Here is a 20,942-nt window from a genome sequence, read left to right on the forward strand (position 1 = left end):
CAAGGCACCCTCTTAGAAATGAGGAGTGCCTCCATCTGCCACAGGCAGCCACCTCCACTTGCTGTAGAAGACAGTACTGCTCAGCAATTGGGAGGGTCTCCAAACACTCTGGGAATAACCCTGCAGCAACAACATTTGTTTTCCCAAGAGCAGGAGGCGGGAGGTGATGCCAGCTTTTACTCATTTTATGCAGTGTTACACCACACAAAAAGCTCGAGGGATCATTTAGCACAAAGAATTACCCTGTGCCACAAGAGCCTCATCCCACTCAAGAGAGCAGCAGCTCCGGAGGAGATGGTGGCACACATGTCCTGCATCTACTGTAATGCCAGCTCTTAGGCCACTGCTGTGGACCCCCACACAGAGCCAGGGAGCCAAGCAGCCCCTGCTAAGCTCCATACACCCCCAGCCACGTGCCCTGCCAGACGAGCAGAACAGTGGTGGTGGCTCTGGGATGGCAACCTGGCCATGGCAGACAGCCTGGCCCAGAGCTCAGAGCCTCATGAGGGTCTGGGCAGGGATGGATACCCGGGTGTAGCTCAGTGTGTCTGAGCACATTTTTATAAGGTCCTTCAAAGAAAGTGAGGGAAGTTAATCGCTGGGTGTGGGGCAAAATCTTGCTGAGGATTAAAGCCTGTTTACATGATAAGAAGCAAAGGTCTTCTGAACAGCTGCCCTTGAGCAGAGGGAGAGGGACTCAAGTCAGGGACAGCTGTGCTACTCAGGACACAAAGCAATATCCAGCTGTGATACCACCACATCTGAAGCTTTTCCATTTTGACTGTCCCTAATAACCAAACTGAGCAAGCATGATCTTACGTCAGCACAGGGCTCCTGTGATAAGCTCAGAACAAACTAAACCAGGCTTTTGACAGATAAAGCTGCAAAAGCAGAGAAAGAAAACGGTTTCAAAAGAAAACCCAACCAAAACCAAAGAAGAATTTCAATGTGGTCTGCTGGCCCCTGTGAAAAGCACATGCACATGTGGCTGGAGAAGGTCCCAGTATCTGCAGGGGACCCTGATGTACCTACTGCTACAATCAACACCTAAATTCACCCTAAACACCAGACAAAAATAGGAAGCATCCCGGTAACTACTTTTCTGGATTGTTACTGTCCATACAAATGCAGTCTGTTTTGCAGCCTGCAAAATCCAACAGCAGCCAGGCTCAGCCAGCAGAGCCTGCATAGCACCCCATCACTCACAGCAGCATCAGGTCACCCAGGATGAGCTCCTGAGCTCAGGGATGCAGAGAGCCCCAGAGCTGCCCAGAGGAACAGACAGCTCTGCCTGGCTGCGTGTCCCAAAAGAGAGGATGAGCCCCAGGAAACAGAGGAACTGCACACCCCAGAGCCACCACACCACAGGGACTCAGGCTCTGCAGTTTGTGTCCCAGAGAACTCATTGTGGCTGTGGGCTGGCTACAGTGTGGCCCCACTGCCTCCCAGGGCTCCAGAGCTGGTCCCCTTCACTGGGGGCACAGGGCTGGCCACCACATGGCAGCCTCAAGACAACCCGTGCTCCAGGATTTACCTTGGAGAGGGATCAATCATAACGCTCAAAATGGGAGTGTGCTCATCTATAAATCCATATACTCTCCTTGCCTGCAGGCAGGTTGGAGATTTCCCATCAAGAAAGGCACTGAGAGCCCTGAAAATACCAAAGACTTAACCAGACAGCATGAGAGGAGCTTTGTAGCTGCTTGCAGCAAGGGATAAAGCTCCCAGAGCCTCCTTGAGGAAATCCAAGCTGTTAGCTGACCAGTCCCACCATTTCAGGTTGACAAGAAGCTCGGCAGCATGCCCAAAGCACCCAGAGCTGGCACAGAGGAACCATAACCCACATCCCTCTCCATGGCCAGAGGTGCTGCTCAGCGTGAAGGATGCTGGGTGCAGCAGGACTTACCCTGGATATCCAGCAAAGAGAAGTGGTGGTTGTTGGTGGCTTCAGGTGCCAATGTGAAGTAGAAACGATGGCCGCTCTGAGGCTCATCCCGGTCCACAACGCTGATTGTCTGGATCAGCTGTGGGGAGAAGGCAGAGGTGAGCACCAGTGCTGCTTCCACAGCCTCTCCCAGGGTCCCACAGGCAGGGTCCAGCCAGCAGCAGTGCTGGCTGCAGCCAGAGAGGGACGAGCCTTCAGCCCTGCAGACGGGCTCAGTGGGACCAGCAGAGACTCCCACTGTGACAGGGGATGCACAGGAAGGCTCTCAGGCAGAAGGGGACAGATGGGAAAGCTGGCACTGGTCCAGATTGCTGCCTGCAGCCTGAGACCAGGGCTGGGGGACTCTCGCTACCTGGCCTGGCTTGGCATCCTCACACACAGAGGCTTCATAGGGGGTGGCAAGCTCAGGTGGATTGTCATTGACATCCAGGATCCGGATCCGGAGAGAGGCCCTGGACACCTGGGAATGGTTATCTGAAACAGAAAGAGAAGCAGAGCTTCAAGACAAAGGACCAACTGTTGCTATCAGGGAGCAAACACCCTCATCCCCATCTGTCCAGAGGCCATTGTGGCTGCTGCCAGTGCTGCACCTCTGCCTGCCTGTGGCACAGACTGCCTAGAGGACAGCAGCACCTCTAGAGCATGCTTCAGCCTCATTACACCCTGCAAAAGAAGCCCTTGCAAAACTGCTGAAGCCTGAGGTTCATGCTTACCACTGGACTGTGTGCCAAGGACTCCTGAAATACCACCTGATCTACCCCTGGAAAATGGGAACAGGCCAAAGCTAGTCCCAGCCATAAGGGTCAGCCATCCAGTGGTGAGGATCTGTGCTGTAGCAAAACAGCACCAAGATGGAACAGAAAACTTGAATGTGAGATCACTCTCTGACCTGGATCCTGATCCATAGGTGCTCGAGACTGGCAGCAACATCTGAGGGCTGAACAAATGGAGCTGGGATGTGAAACAGCTGCGATCAACTGAGGGCACAGCTTGGTGGTGAGATGTGTCCATCCACCTCTGCTGTGCCCAGGTGACCTGGGGTCAAATGTACCCCACTGAGGCATGAGGCTGTTGCCCAGGGACTCAGGCCTCTTGTGCTGACACGGTTTTTGTTGCCAGTACAGCTTAAACACAGCACCATCCACCAGCTGGCATGAGGGGCTCACACAGTAAAACTGAGGGCAGCCCTCTCACCCTGGCACTTCCCAGCCCAGCCTCACACAGGCAGTGGTCCTGGGGACCCCCCCTCCCTTGGGGTTCACTCTGCCATGGGGTGGGGCAGCATTTACACCTCCACTCACTGCAGCATCACTGAGCTGCACACACACTGCCGGAGGGACACTGAGCCCGTACCATAGGATTATAAATCACTCTGGAGGGCCTGATGTTTGCTGAAGCACCTCATATATCTCCAGAAATGAGAACTCCCTCTTACTCCATCTCCTTTGTTTTACCCAGAGGCTGCACCTGTGACAGAACTAATGCTTCTCTCCACGCTCAGGCAGGAGTTCTGCTGCCTGTTTGTCTATAACATTAATACTGGCCCCAACAGATCAGGTGGGGGAGGACCCAGGGGAGAGGAGATTTAGCGCTGCTCCATAATTAGCCAGGAATCTAAGCCCCCTCCCCAGAGCTGCCTTCACCCGGTTCTCATGTTATCACTCCCTCTCACCCAGACCAGCTGCTCTGGTGATTAGATAGTTGTTTTTGGGGGAGGGAGGCTGAAGTCGTGACTGAAAGCCTAGAACTATGTGTTATTTTAAAAGGCATATTGGTGCAGTGAAATAAACTGCAATTGCTTGCAGGAAGAAAGAAAGGGGGAGGCAGCGGGGTGAGAAGGGAGCCCAGGGAGACAGCGGGGTGTGTGCTTGATGCCCACAAATGAGCAGGAAGAAAAAGGGTTCAGTTCCTGCAAGAAGGAGGATGACAGCATTTCATCACCCCCTCCTCAACCCACAGGAAGATGGATAACCATGCCCGCTGCTCAGCTCTGGAGCAGGCTGGGATTGCTGAGAGAAAGACGAGGAAAAGCAGAAAGAGAGGAAAGGAAATAGAGCCTAAAAGGAGGAAGAATTCAGGATCCCAGCTCTCCCCCTTCTTAACTGTAACCCAGAGGAGGAGCTCCTCCCTTAGTGCTCCACAGTGTGGGAGCCAGCTGTGAGCAGGAACCAAACCCAGCGCTGCCGAACCCTCCCCAGGACCTGCTGGGATCCTGCGTGCCAGGTCTGCACATCCAGGTGATCCTGAGCAAAGCAGCTTCTCTTGGAGAGCATCTTCCCCAGCCCCCGAGGAGGGATGTGTGTGCCTGAGCCGGGCAGAAGCACAGGGCCATGCTGGTCCAGCTCCAGCTGCAGAGCCGGGAGCGCTTGGAGCCGCACATGGGAGCGGGGTCACGGCCACTCCTCGGCTCAGAGCTGAGCACCTGCAGCCATCCCCTCCCGAGCCAGGGGTGCATCCTGCATCCCTGGGCATGGCTCTGACACAGTGACCTTTCTAAATGCACCCTGTCATATTGAAGCTCTCCTTCTGCCCTTCCAAAACTGCTGAAGCCTGAGGCTCATGCTTACTCCTGGCTCAGTGACGGGGTCAAAATTTGACGTGTCCAGGAACATCAAGGTTAGAAAGGCAACTGCTGCACTCTTGTCTACCTTTCCAGTGAGGCACACATCAGCTTTTTTTCTTATTATTTTATTTTGGCTGTAGAATGTATATTTGAAGGTTTCTTAATGCTTTATCAACTTTCCCCTTCCTTTGAGCCAGTACCTAGATTTACAGGTGGAAAAAATGAAAAATGGTTGGATGTATTTGAAAGAAGTTATCTCCGAAACATCTGAGATATGTTTTTTGTAACAGTGGCATAAACTGATATTATGATGGTCAGAAGTGTGATTAAGATTGTTGGAGCACATCTGTGATGAAAGGCACAAAGCACTCAGCTAACACAGGATTCACATCTGCGAGGTCAGAAACTCTGGCCTGTGCTTTCTCTACCTGTGTGCATGCACCCAAAATGCCCCAGCACAGCAGCAAAGGCTCAGCAGGCAGGTCCCAGTGCCAGGAAGAGAAGCAGAGGGTGGATGAGGCCGTGGCATGGGTGCTGCAGGCACCTGCCCTCGAAGAGCTCTGTGAGGAGCACCTGGCCCGTGATTGAGGCGAGGGCAGCACGTGCTGACTGAGGGCAACTGGAAGGGAAAAAAGCCATCTTCCATTTCAGCGTCTCTCCTCGGTATTCCAGCTCAGCTGACTGACATGCAAATTAGTTTAATTATTTCTTCTTCTAAAATAAATTATATTTTGCAGTGGCTGCAATATGTTGTGTCAGGCAAAATTACATTCAATATTTTTAAACTAATTGATGTCAGCCTTGAGAAAACCTGATTGACAGCAGCGAGAAAACTAGGCTGCTACCTAAACGCTTTCCTAAATTAAAATTAAACATGCCGTTTTTCTGCATTTCCTTCAGGAGTTGGAATGCTATTAATCTGAAAAGACTGAGGAAAGAGACATGGAAAATACACAGAACAAGAGGGAGATGCTGGAAGCACAGCCGTGCAGTATGGGAGCTCCAGGCTGGTGACTGGCAGCTGCCTTTGCCAACATGGGAGGAATTATTTCAGAGCCACTGGAGCTGCCGTGCGTGGGGGACAGAGCTGTGCCCGGTGCTTCCACGCTGCTGCTCTGTGCCTGCCTCAACACAGCCACCAGCGTGGCTCAGGGTGTGCCACCCCTGCCCAGGTGCCATGTAGCAGAACAGGCTGCACTGGGACAGGACTGGCAGGGATGGGACAGGCAGTGCCAGGATTCTGCAGCGTGAGATGGCCACAGTCCTGCTGCACGGCAATCATCAGGCCAAGAGTCAAATCCTTCAGGGGAATCTTCATCCACATCCCAGAGTATTTCCTTATTTAATTAATCATGTAAGTAAGTAATCTGAACAGTACAATATTCTCCTCTTAAATATTCAGATGCAAAACACCAACTTGCCCTCTCCCTGAGCTGCAGACAGCTGAGTGCTCACAGGACTGACACCAAACAGCTCTGGGCAACTGCTCAGCAATTCTGTAGCTCTGCAGCAGCTCCCAGGGATGGGAAGGGATTGACAGTGCTTGGTCACCCCTGCTGTGGCAGGAAAGGAGAGGACTTGTGGTTTCTGCTGTGCCAGGATCCTGCCCTTACTCCTCCAGACCCTCACACGATCTCCCAATAAAACACTTTACATTTTTACACTCAAACCTCTCCTGTGGAGCTCCAAATCCAGCAAATGCCATTTTCCCTCCTCCCTACACACACACAAAAGTGCTCAGCAGCTTCCCTAGGTCTGAGGAGAGCCCAGGGGACCATGGGCTGCCATGTGCAGCTGCAGCACCTGGAGCAGACCAGCTCAGGGACACTGCTGGGCACAGCATCCAACCTGCTCTTCTGTGTCAAGACCAAATTGGTACAATACTGAATTCCAAATTTTTACATTAGTAAGGAAGTCAGAAGAGGCAGGAGTGGAATTTACTCCTCACTATCTCACCAAATTGGGTGAACAAAATGCAGAATAGAAGACTGGGATGTGCCACTCTGCTCCTCAGCCCCGATGCCACGGCTCTGGGGCACAGGGTGGGTTTGTAGCTGTCGGTACAAGTCCTGCCTACAGACCAGAATGCTGATGCCAAGGACAGAGCAGGGGCATGCCAGGGATATGACTCGTCTGACAGGTGGCTATATCAGAGGCTGGAGCTGAAAACGTGGCTCCCAGCTGAGGGGAAGCAAAGTGGAAGCAGCAGTTAAGCCAAGTAACATATAAATGGCTCTCACCTCTCCTGAGTCCTGACCAAACTGAGCAGCATGAGAGTCATTAAATTGCATCCAAACACAATGCTCTGATTAAAGCCAGTCTCCAGCAGGAAGATTTATCATCTCAATTACCAGCAGTGGACACAGCAGTCAAGGCCTCATCATTTTACATGAGCAAAGAGGAAAACAGGAAGAGAATCACTAATATTAGCCCAAGGAAGGTAAACAGCTTGCGAGGGAGATGAAGATTTATCTGTGGAAACGCTTGGCCTGGTCCCAGGCCAGATTAGCTGAACAGCCCCCATGCTTCCTGCCGGCTGCCTTGCTGCGAGGCCAAACACTCTGCTGCTCCCTGGCCGGCCAAGGCAGCTCCTGCTGGGGTGCCTGGATGGGGGAACAGAGCTGCCCTTGCTCCTCATGGCAGCAGTGGGAAGCCCAGACAGCTCATGGGCACAGCTGGGCATCTTCTGCAGCTTTCTTACTGCTTTCAGAAGCAAATACACTCTGGTATCCGCAGGTGGGAAATAACCTGGACACGGTCTCTGCTGCAGCGGCTGCCAGACAGGGCTCTCCAGGGTGGGGGCACAGCTCCTGTTGGGAGCCCCACAGGCTGCCCGGGGGAACAAGTGCTGTCCTTCAGCCTCAGCGGTCAAACCCTGCCCAGGACAGCCCCGGCAGCAGACCAGGAGGGCAGCTCAAGGAGGCCACAGGAATGCAGCATCTTGCTGCAGCACACCCCAGGCCATGTGACTGGTGCCATGGGAATCCAGCGGGCCTTGGCACCATGGGAATACAGTGGGTACAGTTTCCCACCAGCCCCAATGAGCTGGTGCACCAGGCACCCATCTTGGGCAGCAGGACTCCCACCACGTTTTTTCCATTTCTCCTGCCAAGTTTACATCTCACTGAGGAAAGAGAATGTACAACCACTTGCCTCTGATGGAGTTGGTGATTTCCAGCCTTGTGGCATCCAGCTGCACCCCACATGCCCATGGTGAGCACCACAGAGCCCTGCCAGCACCCCTGGCCCCAGATAGCTGTGTGCCAGGAACTGGAACTGCACTGCTGGATGTGCTGCTGCCGGCCTGGAGGCTCCCAGCTGCCCTGCATTCCCTGTTCCCACTGCCATGGCTGATCCCACTGTGCCAGGCACAGCCTGACAGCTGCTGCACAGCCCCGCTCCCAAACCCCTCCATCACTCAGAAGGCTGTACCTTTACAACTGCCCTTTCCGCCAGAGGATTCAGACATAAATTGTACTTTAAATTCAATATCAGTCATTAATATTTCATGATTACAAAACGTTAAGGATAATGTCACTGGGAAGAATGTCTGGGCAGCTAAAATGGATGAGTCAGAGCTCACCATGGGAGAAGTCAGAGCACTGAAGAGTCTCCCTGGCTTTTGAAGCGATCCAGCCTGACAGGCTTCCCTGCCAGAGGGGAGCTGCAGCATTTACTGACTTGTTCTGAAATCCTAGCCACAGCGTGTAAATATTGTCCTTCTGATTCTTGTCACCTCACGTTTCCTCTGGATGCTGAGTTGTGCTGCAATGCCACCATCCCCTCCTCCCTGCAGAGCCTCCCCATGGAGCCCCCAGTACAGGCCACAGCCAGAGAGTGCAGGGGTCACTCCCATCACCCAGCACAGAGCATTGGCACAGAGAGAGACTGGGATGCACCACGGAGACAGGGATATCCCCTCGGGGCAGTGGGGGTCTGGCCAGGCTCACTGACCCCTCCTCTCCCAGGGCCCCTTGCCTGGCCAGAGTGGGTGGCAGGATCTGACCTCTGGGACCTAAGTCAGGCCTTGAGCTGGAGCTTTGAACATGAACAGCAGCTTCATCTCTCAAGAATGAGCAAAGAAACACTCAGAGTGAAGCCTGGGGAAGGCTTCACAGACGGACAGGCCTTGGGACATGTCAGGAGGGATAAGGAGGTGCTCTGCAGCCACAGCAGCTCCCTGGTACCCACTGCAGGGCAGAGGCAAAGCACAGCGGGGCCCAGGCTACCCTGGTGACTTGCACATCCAAAATATGGAAAACTTTGAAGAATATGGCAACACCTTTCTGTTTCCCAGCACGGTGCCTGGGACAGTCTGCTCCCACAGTCCCTTCCCACTGCTACAGCCCCAGGACCTCCCATCCACTCCCTCTGTGCCAAGCCTGCACCACCCCAAGCACACAGGAGGCATCCAGAGCTACAAACCCTGGTGCAGGTACAGTCTGTGAATCCCAAACACTGGGAGCTCTGGCAGAATCAAGTGCTGATGGTCCCACAGTGCCACAGGGCTCCAGCTGACAGGACATCCACACACAGCATGTGACTGATGGGGGGAGGCAGGTGATGTGAGCACAGCCCCCCGGGAGCCCCCGGTGCTGCTCAGCAGGTGTGAGCACAGGCAGCAAGCTGTGCAGGGATGACTGGCAGAGATGGTGCAGAGATAACACAAATTTGATTAGTGTTCATCAAATATACTATTCGACCATGCTCCCTTATTAATGCTCGACTCAGGAAGAGTATTTTTAGGTTGTCTAGGGAGATGTCAGACTCAGCGCCGCTGCATTTATTTTTCTTTTTTACTTCAGTGTTGATTAACACTCGTGTTTTGGCCACCCCTGCAATGACAGCACTCATATTCCTCCTCCCGCCCCAGTCCACTTCTGCTCAGACTCTGCTCCACACAGCATTCCTCCATCTCACCTGCTTCCATCGCCAGGACAGTGATGTTGTGCCACCCTGCTGTCTCCCGGTCCAGCACCTTTCCTGTCACAATAGCCCCTGTTTTGGCGTCAATGTCAAAGATCCTCTCGGCATCCGTGCTGCGGTCGATGGCGTACCTGTGACCAGGCAAAAGGGGAAACCATGAGCAGCTGGATGTGCCAAGCCCACCCTTACCACCAGCCCCAGGAGTACTGGAATCTAACACCACAGGCCCTGTATCACTGCTCTGCTTGTTCTGTGTTGCAGCATGGTACAGGGATGCCATGTTTCTACCAGGCTGCAAGCTCAGAGCCTTCAACTAAAATTACAGTGTGGCTTTTGGTGCATAAAGTGGAACTGTGCACAGACTTTGGACAAGGGGAAAAACCTGCTGTGAGGGGAACCTTATGTTCTGGATAGACAAAGCAATACAGAATTTTTAGGCTGTAACTTCACTCGTGACTCTGGGAAGCTTCAGTGCTGTAGGTTCTGGAAAAGCATAAACCAAACTGAAGGTGGGCACCCCTGCTCGAGGAACCCATCTCACCTACTGCCCTCTCTCCTGCTCCTGCATCCACCCAAGTGAGACACCCAGAGGGCAGCACACAGCAGGCTGTAAGCCAGATCTGCAGACACCTCAACTGCAGCTACAGCTGGCACAAAGCACAGGGACTGAACACGTGCAACTGGTGCAGCAATCCTGCCAGCAGAGCAGTGGGCAGCAGCCAGCTCCCCCCCATCAACACAGCACATCATGCCAGCAGCTCCAAGATTTGCCCTATTTCGAGCTTCCCAGTCCCAAAAGGAACAGGCTGATGAGCTCCTCCAGCTCTGGCTGTGTCCAGTTGCTCAGCAGACCCATCACAAGTGGCTCTCACTCTGCTCATTCAGCTGCTTCAGCACTGCCCCGAGCAGCCCCTCCTGAGGGTGGAACCCACAAACTCCCTGGGCTACCTCCAGAGAGCACGGTTCCACCTCTCCCCAAGGGCAACCCCACAGCTCACAAGGAGTCACACACCAAGTGTAGCCCTGAGCCGTCACCAGGACACCACAAATCCATGCATGTCCCACTGGCGTGTCCTGCATTTCCAACCATTACACGTGGAATGGAGCAAGCCAACATTAAATCAGGGCACAATGAGATGTGAGCTCCTGAAGAAAAGGGCTGGAAGGGAAGCCTGATCCATCTGAGGCCCTTGAGCACAGCCATAGCACAAATAACACAAACCACCACTGCAATCAGAATTAGAAATCCAGAAGGCCTGCAAATCACAAACAATACAGCATAATGTTATTGTGTACAGCATCTTTCACACACACTGAATCCCAGAGTGCTTCACAGAATTAAATAATACAAGACAGCAAAGAGTACAAAGGATAAATTACCAGAAGGAGGGCTGTGAATAAATTAAAGCCTTCAGTCACATGTCCAACCACAGAAGGAAGATAAATGTAGAGACAAAGCAAACTGGAAAGCTGGTGAGGTAGGACTGAGAGACCACATTGGACAGGAGCAGAGCAGGACAGGTCCAGGCTAGCAGCATGTTCAGGACTGGGGAAGTGCTCCATGTGCTGCAGAGCAGTTTTCCAGCTGTGGGCCCATGATCCACATGGCTCACAGCCAAGGAACATCAGCTCACCTTCATCTACAGGTGACCATAGATGGCCCTGTGCTGTTCTGCCCCTTGCCCTGGGATGGGACCAGCTGCAGATGGGAGTGCCTCTGGCAGAGCCCCTGTCCATCCACACAGCTCCATCTCTGATGGAGGCACACAAAAAGGCATTCCTACACTGTTTAAGATGTTACATAGTATCAGATTACATTCCCTAGCTCTCTCCCTTTCAGACAGATGGGGAGATGAGAGAGTAAATACAACAGCACTCGCTTGTAGCCAAATAAAAACATTAAAAAGTCACTAAATACACTTGCACCCAGCCACCATCTAGTACTTATGTAGCTGAATTCCTCTTCCCCCCTTGCATCTAGAGGTGATTGACATTTCTCACAGAAAGCCAGGTGCAAGCTCATGTATCTCAGCACCAGCTACTAGGGACTGCCTGCATTTTCTGCCCCAACTCCCAGCTGGCAGCAGAGCTTTTACAGGCACACAGCCAGCTCCAAAAGGGACAGTGACACTGTCTTGGCATGTACTGCAGCCTCTCATCCACTCTGTTCACTCACTGCAAAGGAAAAGGAGAGGTATGGCCACTCTGAATTGTACAAATCAGTCCAATGTTCTGTTGGAAAGAGGAATAGACACTAGGATGACAACACCCAATACCTTTCCAGTAGCATTACTAATTCTACATAACTGCTTCCATTGTTCTCCCACATTACCTGACCTTGAACATGTCCTACCTTCCACTCTGTTCTTTCATGCTGTTAAGTTCAAGATGGTACTTCACCCTCCCCACAGCTTCCCTGCCTCTTGGATAAGCACATGCCTGTTTTGATCACACTTCTGTCACTGTTGCATAGACAGAGACATCTGCAAAAAAAATAATCTACAGAGAAAAACCCAGCTAGTGATGGCAGACACCCCCAAGCCTGGACACATCTGACAGGGCTGCCTGCCCGGCCAGAGGGCAGGAGGATGGCAGGGAGTGTTCAGTGTAATGCCACTGGGAACCTGTTCTTATGCTTTTCCTTGCTTTGCTGCTGAGCTTGTCTTCTGCCCCTTCTGAATGGTCTGTGAAGGACATGCTGACTGTACCCCATGGCCAGGCACAAATCAAACCACAACTCTGATCCCTTTGTCACAACTGCTACAGACAACTGTCACCTTCTCAGTACTGCCCCAGGGAAGGAGACAGAGCTCAGCACACTGCCTTGGCAGGGCTGACCCTGCTGCCACTCACTGTGACTGTGGAGGTGGCCAGTCCAGGTGGGTCTGCAGCTCTCTGCAGGTGCCAAAGGCCATGGATGCTCTGGAGCACTCGGCTGGTGTGGGAGCTGGAGACTGGGAGGGTGGCACAGGGATGTCCATCCACCCCTGAAAGCCACAGCCATAACCTGCTCAGAGCTGCAGATCCCACAACAGACCTCACCTTCCAACAGCTTCCATCTCATCCCACTCTGGAGTGAGCAGCGCTTTGCTGTGCTCACATCATTTTATGCAATACAACCTTTACCACCAGCCTCTCCACCTCTGCTCCAGCTTCATATTCACCCATCCCACTGAAGTCAAACAGTGCTTCTCACCTGGGAAGAGGCAGCATTTAATCCCTCGTCCTCCAGGTACTCAGAGACAGGACCTATGCTCATCTCTCCTGCAGCTGGCTGGTGCTCCGTATCTGGAACCGCAGTCCCCAGCTCTGATTGGGATGCGGACCTTGTACTCCATTTCCCTCTCTTCCTGCTGGCACTGCCTGTTGGTTTGGATGTTACAAGTGACTGTTTAATTTTGACAGCTTTCTTGGTGCTCATCTTTCCCATCAATGCATTTCTCAAGCAGTTTGTTTCACTTCTCCCCCAACACAACAAGAAGCACATTTTATGCCATGTGTTTTGTTAATAGGGAGCTTTTCAAACACTGTATGAAAAGCTTTTTGTTGTGTTTGTTTTTTCCTCCTCTCCCTTTTGTATTGAAGCAGGTTGTAGTTCTTGCTGTGCTGTTGGAGTCTATAAAATGCCCATGTCCAACACGTGTCTCTGGATTTTGTGAATGCCAAACAAGAATATCTCTGAGAACCTTAAATCCCAAGCAACATCTTCCCAGTGCTGATAAAGCCTGGAATGCACACAATCAGAGCACAGGCTCCCACTGCAGAGAGAGAAACAAAAGGCTCCCATACAAACAGCCTCATACACACAGACAGTCTATCACTGTATTACTTCATACAATGGCTCAGCTGAGAAAAACTGCACTACGCCCAGAAAACACACAGCTAAAGCCAAAAAGCCAACTTGAAACTAATTTTTTTTTTCTGAGAAGGAACAGTTCCAGCCTTTGATAGGCAAAAAAACCAAGGATGGAATAAAATTAAAAGGACCAGACCTTTAGGAGGGCATTTCCCACACTGGCACCACAGAAGGTTTTGTGCCTCACAGAGGGTTCATACAGCTGCTTGGCCATGCTGAGCTCAGCACAGCACCCTGCTCATGCACTGGTGTCACTGGGAAGGTGTCCTTCTCTGAGAAACAGGGTGATCTCCAGGTGCCTCCTCACAGCCAAGGCAAGCAGCTGTCAGGGGCTCTGCAGCCGATGTGCAGCTGGCGTGAGGCAGTGAGGAGGTGCCACAGGGACGCCCCTTCAATCCTCACGTCTTTGGAACAGGTCACTGTGACCCAGTCCAGCTTGTGGGAAGGATTTATTCTCAGACCAGGTTGCTGCATCCTGTGGGACACATGGATCACCAGGAGGGCAGAGGAACATCAGGCTGGGATGTGCCTCTAGCAGTTGTTTTGGGCATTGCAGCAGGAGTTGCAGAGCATTGTTCGTGCTGGCCTGGGGCTGAAAACAAAAAGCCAAGGGCACCTCCCTTCCCATTTGGCTAAAAATATCTCCCAAACCTTGTTACTGGCAGTCCGGTGTCAGCAGGACCTGGAAACCCTGACAGAGCTGATTTCTGCTCTGCTGTCTCTGGCAATCCTTGCTCTTTCCCACCTCAAGGGGAGAGCGCATCTCGACATGACGGGAAGCGGTGGCTGTCCCCTGTGCCCAGGCAGAGCCAGCACACAGACCCGAGTCCAGGAGAGCAGCCACTGCAGCAGCACAGCCGTGCCTCTGCTCCCACCTCTGGCAGATGAGGAGCAGGAAGTTAAAGGGATCCACTGAACTGCAGCAACTTCAAAGGATTCTTACCAGCTTTAAGGCGATGAGGATCAAATGCTGGTCATGCCGTCAGGACCAGGTGCTCTCTAATGTATCAGAGGTGAAGTACAAGTGCTGCCTTCTTGTGACTGTACTTCCGAGCAGCACACTTGAAAGGAGAGGTGACTTACTGCCGTCTCCTGCTGACGGGTTAGTGTCACATCCTGCTGCTGCAGGGTGCTGGCATTAATGTCTGTGCACTGCTTTGAAGCTGTTAACAGCTGCCTACGCAGCAAAGAATTTTATTAAATTACCTGGCTAGCCAGAGGACAGGGAAGCAGGAGGGATCCAACTGTACCTTCCTCTTGCATTGGTGCTGCATCAGCACGACCAATATCGAACTGCAGGTCCACTTGGTACACGTTAAAATGTCTGTGAAGGCTCAGCCGGCTGCACTGTCACTGTCCATGACAGCAGGGACTGAGCACAGAGGGAGTGAAGGATGGACCAAGTCCCACAGGGCAGCGTGGGGGACACAGGATGAGCTACCTGCCTGGGGATAGCTAGAGGCAGGACACGTCTTTGAATGCATCAAGCCTGACAAGGGAAAACACATGGCAATTCCCAAGCTGCAGCAGATGCCTGGGAGTCCTGTTGGCTGAGTCCCTGTCTCTGAGCACGAGGCACTGCCTTGCCAGCACTGAGCTCACTGTAGGAGAGACTCCCAAAGTGAAGTTTGGGCTCCCACCATCTCTCTCCTGCCCAGTACTTGAATCTGCTTCTCTCTGGTCCACGTCTCCATCACCTTCTGTACAGCATGAAGAGAGTCCCTCCACTGCTTTCTTTTTGGTCTGTATGCAAACAGTGCAGCAAGCTCCACAGGGAAGCAGCACAAAGAGCAAGAAAAAACAAGAAAAAGAATAGTTCTGTCCCTTCTGTCCCCAAGGTCCCTTTTCTACAATTCCAGATCAGAAAATAAAATCTATGTTCTGCAGCACTGCTGGAAACAGTCAAGTGAAAAAGCACACGCACCTGTGCACACACACAGGTACGTGGACACACCACTCTCCTGTCTGTCTCCCTGGCAGATATGTGCTCAGGGGCAACAAAGAAAGAAATCAGACAGGTAGCCTGACTGGAGAGGGACTGGAGAGTCACAGGACAACATGAGCAGATGTTGAGAACACATTCAGCACCCACTAGTGCAAGCGGTGCAGCACTCACATACACAGTTCTTGGCACACCAAGGCTGATTTCATTCACATTCCCCCCCAAGTCAACTCTGAGCATCCAGCTTTGTGACACAGTACTCTCTGCTAGCTGCCAGGCATCTGTAGATGGCAGCTTTCCATGTGTAAATGCATTTCTGAGCTTTCTAACCATCACAGTGTTTGTTTCCATGAGGATCAGGAGATCTCCTCACCTCACCACAAAACAGAAACCCACGGCTGCACAGCATTGAGCAGGGTGCCCCAAACGGGCACTGGAGGACATCACTGAATGCAACCAAGTGCTGTAACAGGGCCCTCTCTGGCCTGTCCCCCCCACCCCACATCTCTGTCCCTGTCCTTCCCAGTCTGTTGCTGTGGGGCTGACTCCCTGCAGAGCTCTCAGCCAAAGCCCGTGCTGCTCCCTGGAAGTGAGCGGCTCCACGGGCGCCTGCAGCCCCGCCGGCACCTGGCACCAGAACACACATTTCAAGGAAATTTTCCACACATTGAGGATGTTTTCTGAACACCAGATTTTCAACCCAACTGCTCATGACTCAGGCCAGTTGGCAGGGGCAGAAGGCTGCTTTGTGCCTTAGGTAATAACAATTTAACAAGGTAACAATCTCTTTAGCCACAAATTAAATGGAAATGGGAAATGTCCTGTGCAGATAAGCTGCTGCCTGGATTATGTCCCCTGCCCAAATATAAACTCCTCTGATCTTTGATCCTATGCACACATGCACGCACACACAGACAGGCTGTGGCTCTGCACCTCCCAAGCCTCACCTCATTTATCACCCTTCACCACTGTCCTCCTGCCACTCCCGGTGTCTAGCCTGTGTCAGGTACCACTGCAGATACCTTGCTGTCAGCAGCAAGGACACACAGGCATCACCTAGGCACCTTCCCTGACACTCCCTTGCACTCACAAAGCCATCACCTGCCAGTGACATATCTGCCACCGAGACCACTGTGCTTGCTCTTGCACAGGCTGCCACTCACCTGCCAGCTGCTGTCCCACGAGACACTCACACACATGCAGCACTTGCCACTTTTACCTGCACTCTCCCACCTCCTCTGTCCCTGCCATGGCCACAAGCCCTCCCAGCCCACATGTCCCTTGCAGATGACCCCGTGCCCACTGCAGGAAGGGGGATGACGTCAGGTTTGGACGGCTGCTTTACCGGACAGGGTGGTTTGCTGTGTCCGGGTCCAGGGCAGTGACCACCCCCACGATAGATCCAACATGTGCATCCTCCTGGACCTCCATCAGGTTGGAGGGGGGCCGGAACTCGGGGGGCTCATCGACGTCCAGCACTGAGACTCGAACAATGGTCTGGTCCCGAAAGGTGCCCAGGTCCACGAACCGCGGGTCCACGAACTTGTTGAGGGCCTCCACCACGACAGTGTGCACTCTTTTTGACTCGTAGTCAAGAGGCTGGGACAAGGGAAGAGGGTAAGCCACAGCCAGCCCAAGGAGCCCCTCTGCTGCCCCTTCCTTCACCAGAGACACCAGGGCAGCACTAGAGCCACTAGAGCCACTAAAGCCACCTGCTCTCAAGCAGTGCCCTTGTAGCAGCCTGGGAGCTTTTGCTTTGTCCTTCTGCCAGCAGCACCCAAACCAAGGGGGCAGGAGGAAGCAGAAACCCTCAGTCCACTCCCCTCAGGGCCCCTAACAGGGTGCCTGGGCTGTGAGCAGCCAGGATTCACTGGGAAGACAGCACAGTGTGTGCTGCACATGAGCGAGTTTTCATCATTAATCACCCCACTCTTATTTCTACAAGGGAGGCAAGCTGCATACAGTGGCCTTGAAGAACAATCATTCTTTTCTGCCTGCACCAAGTATTTGCTTGATTGTTTTTGCCACCAAAAGCAGATATAGTTAAAGTGCTTCTGGTCAGGTACAGGAATTAGGTGGGCATTTTTCTCCTCTAACAGGTGCTATCAATAACAGCTGTAAGCATTCCTCTTTATAGTCCTATGCATGGTGTCTGCTCTGCACAGCTCACTGCTTCACTGCCACCCCCAAGCCACCCTGGGGGACTCCAGCAGGCACTCTGTGCTGCTCCTTCTCAGTCTTTCCTCCCAGACACAGCCCTGTGTTTTGCCATGCAGGCAGAGCAGAGTCAGGTCTCTCCCTGCATCAGCAGGCACAAAAAAGCAACTGCTGCTGCTAGAGCAGCACTCAGAGCATTTTCTTCAATTCAGATTCAACAGCAGCAGTCCCCAAAGGAAAGGGTCCTCCTAGGGACCTGTGCCCTCCCTACTCAATCAAGACTTCTCACCTTCTGTACCGTGATGACAGCCTCTTGGGTATTGCTGTCCGTGGTGACTTTGAACATCTCCACCCCCTCCTCATCCTTCACTTGATATGTCATGTCCGTGTTCTCTCCGACGTCAGAGTCCTCTGCCTTCACCCTCCCGATGGCAGTGCCCACGGGGGCCGTCTCAACAATGCTGAACTGATACATCTCTGGAGGAGAAATGGGTACCAGGGTCACTTCTTCTGCCTTTGAACCAGCCCCAGCCTTCACAAACTTCCCTGGGGCACCTTTGGGCTGTGAGGGTTGCTCAAACCCCACTGTGTCCACAGTCCAGAATGCCCCAACAAAAGAAGTAAATACACCAGCCAAAAACAAGGGCTGAGGGAAGATAACTGGGGAGCACTGACATTCCAGGTGCTGTGTGAAATAAGGGCTGATTTCTCTGCATGGACACTGCCCTGCAATCAGTGCTCTCTGATTCCTTGCAAAGATTCCTTTGCAATTTCTGATTTCTAGGAGATGCAGCCCAAGAGCTGAGCCTCCTCCAGCTGCAGCCCCTTCCCTGGCCTGCCAGCCTGGAGAGGCCAGGCCTCAGCTGAAGTGCATGGCAGATCCACCACAGCCCACTCCTTGCAGCAGGATCACCCTATACCTTGTCTGGGGAGGGTCCCAGACCAGACACCAGCACCAGCCACAGGCCATTAGCAGCAGGTTGGAAAACAGAGCTGTGCTGTGACAAGGCTGCTGTCCCTCAGCAGTGTCGCTGTCCTTGCACTCTCACATTCTCACACAGCAGCCAGGAGGGGCCAGGCCAGTAGCCAAGTTCCAGCCCAAGCTCCCAGAGGGGACAGCAGCATGGTGGACCTCGCTGGCTTCCAGCTGCTTGGAAGGGCTCAGGAAAGGGCTGGCCCTGCTCTCCTACCACACAAGCCATGCCTGCTTCCAGGACCTGCACTGGAGCAGGGATCTGGCACCCACTGTGCTGCCAGGCAGGGACACATTCACACCCAGGCCAGGAGCTGCCATGGTCCTTTGGTATTGTCACCCTGCCAGCAGCTGGAGTGGCCAGGCTGGCTCAGCATGCAGGTTCCATCCCATCACCCACAGGGAACCAGGACATGCTCCAGCGCCCACCCCCACGGCCAGCAGGACTTACTCTGAGGGAAGCGTGGTGGGTTGTCGTTGACATCAGTGACCACGATGGTGACCGTGGTGGAGCCAGACAGGCCACCCAGCTGTCCTGCCATGTCTGTTGCACGGATCACCACCTCATAGCGGTCCTGTGTCTCGCGGTCCAGGTCTGCCACGGCTGTCCGGATCACACCTGGAAACCAGCAGGACAGCTGAGCACAGGCAGGTCACAGAGCCACAGACAGGGTGAGGCTGGAAGGGGACACTGGAGATTACTTTGGACAAGATCCAGACCTAAAGAGGATCAGCTGAATCTCCCTCTTCACACAGGGCAGTTGCTCCAGGATTTCACCAACCTTCATGGCCCTTCCCTGGACTCACTCTGGTATGTCCACAGAATCATATTTGGTGTCAGATACGGCACTTGCATCTCAGCAGTGCACAATAGAAGGGACTGTCACCTCCCCTGACTGCTGGGGACACTCTCCCCAAGCACAGCCCTGGTTCTGCTGGCTGCCTCTGCCACAGGAACTCACTGCTGGCCACAAACAGTATCTGCTCAACCCCTCTGCAAGAGGTCACATCAGCATAAGCCAACTAAGGGGAGACAAGGCCACTGGGGAGAAGAACAAGCCCTGGGGATTGTCAGCCAGCCAGAAACATCCCAAAAATCCTCCTGAAGCCCAGGAATGGCCACAGGCCCAACCTGCTCCTAGCAAGTCTCCTCATGAAGCGTGAAAGAGTCCCAACTGCTGCTTTTCCTGTGGGCTACTTGCAGTTCCCACTGGGTTAAACCCTGGCACAGAGGAGGTTTGTGCTTTGAGGGTGACCGTGAGGTGGGTGAAAGGTCTGCTCAGAGGATTGGTGGGGGCAGGAGTCACAGGAAGAGGACTCATCCTCACCCCCATCCAAATGCAGGGGCTGGCTGGGGCCAGCCTCAAGGTCCACTCTGTAAAAACCCAGGCTGAGTCACAAAACCCCTCTGGCACAGATCTGCAACAGCCCACTTCTCCTGATCTGCTGAGAGGGGTCAGGCTTGCTGCAGCACCCCTTACAGAACAGGGGTGCCCCTGCCCAGGCTCCATCTACCAGGCACATCTCGGGGGGACTTGTGTGATTTGGAGAATGGGGGAAGCACATTTCTAAAAGTCTGTCAGCACAAAACCCCTCGTTTTCAAATGTCCTTCTAAGTTAAGGAGACAAGAGACGACAAAACACATGCTCTGTGTCAGAGAATGCACTGGAGCTTAACAAAATGAATGGTATGGTAGTACTTCTTACAAAAGTAAGTCTCTTAAAAGCAATGTTTATAGGTCTCCAGTATTCATCTGGGATTGGGGAAATGACCAGGACTAAAATATCAAGGTTTGTAAAACAAGAAACAAAGAGCAGTAAAAGCCTGAAACCTCTGTGAAATGCAGAAATTACCAGTTACCCACAACTGTTTAATTTACAGGGAAACAAAGTAGGGAAGAAAAATTTTGAGGATGAAAGAAAGAAAGAAAGAAACTACTCTGCCCTGACGTGGCACCAGGGTCAGGAAGGAAGGAGCGCCTACATGGATACAAGGTCATTAGCACCACACTCCAGTCCCACTGTACCAGCAGCATCCCATAACACACAGGAATCAGCTTAAAATCCCTCCTGCTCAGTTTTTTAACATTCCCACAGATTTAGACATTGGTTTATGCTTTTGTAAATCCTCTCTCTTCCAGGGTTTTCTGTTTAACTATCAGCTTTACCTCCTCCTGCTGTGAACTGCAAATTCATCTCTGCTTTGTTTCACCAGCAATCCTGCCCAGTGCTAAGGACAGTACTGGAGGAGGCTGCTGGAATGGGTCTCCAGTGAGGGGTCTGACCCAGGGGGAACAGGGAGCTCCCTTCTTGCTGAGCAAAAAGCAGAGAATCACCCAGTGGTCTGAGCACCTTACAATCCATTAGCTGGACGTGCAGCACATCGAGCAGTGGTAGAGCATCAAGGCTCCAAGTCACCAAGAGCACAGCACAGGCGGAGCTGAGTTCCAGCAGGCTGCAAGGAGCCAAGAAATGGCTACAGGGATAGCCCCAAGGCTACCAGGCATCTGCACTCCAAGGCCAGCAGGTTTCCAGTCTCCCTGTTCACGTGTCTGGTGTGGCACTGTGCACCTCCAGACA

General features: G+C 52.9%; 1 protein-coding gene across 2 annotated transcripts in view; it reads right to left on the reverse strand.

Annotated features, from left to right (window-relative positions):
• Positions 1-20,942, reverse strand: part of CDH22 (cadherin 22) — a 70,799-nt gene that overhangs the window by 9,774 nt on the left and 40,083 nt on the right. For both annotated transcript variants that reach the window (XM_086852544.1, XM_023939795.2), the window contains exons 5-10: positions 18,814-18,981; positions 17,679-17,866; positions 16,578-16,831; positions 9,429-9,565; positions 2,298-2,419; positions 1,907-2,024 (exon numbers count right to left, since the gene is read on the reverse strand). In XM_086852544.1, the coding sequence (XP_086708670.1) occupies positions 1,907-2,024; positions 2,298-2,419; positions 9,429-9,565; positions 16,578-16,831; positions 17,679-17,866; positions 18,814-18,981 (987 nt within the window). The remainder of the gene's footprint in view (positions 1-1,906; positions 2,025-2,297; positions 2,420-9,428; positions 9,566-16,577; positions 16,832-17,678; positions 17,867-18,813; positions 18,982-20,942) is intronic.

The sequence above is a fragment of the Cyanistes caeruleus genome, chromosome 16 (assembly GCF_971803275.1).
Source record: "Cyanistes caeruleus chromosome 16, bCyaCae1.hap1.1, whole genome shotgun sequence".
Taxonomy (NCBI): Eukaryota; Metazoa; Chordata; class Aves; order Passeriformes; family Paridae; genus Cyanistes; species Cyanistes caeruleus.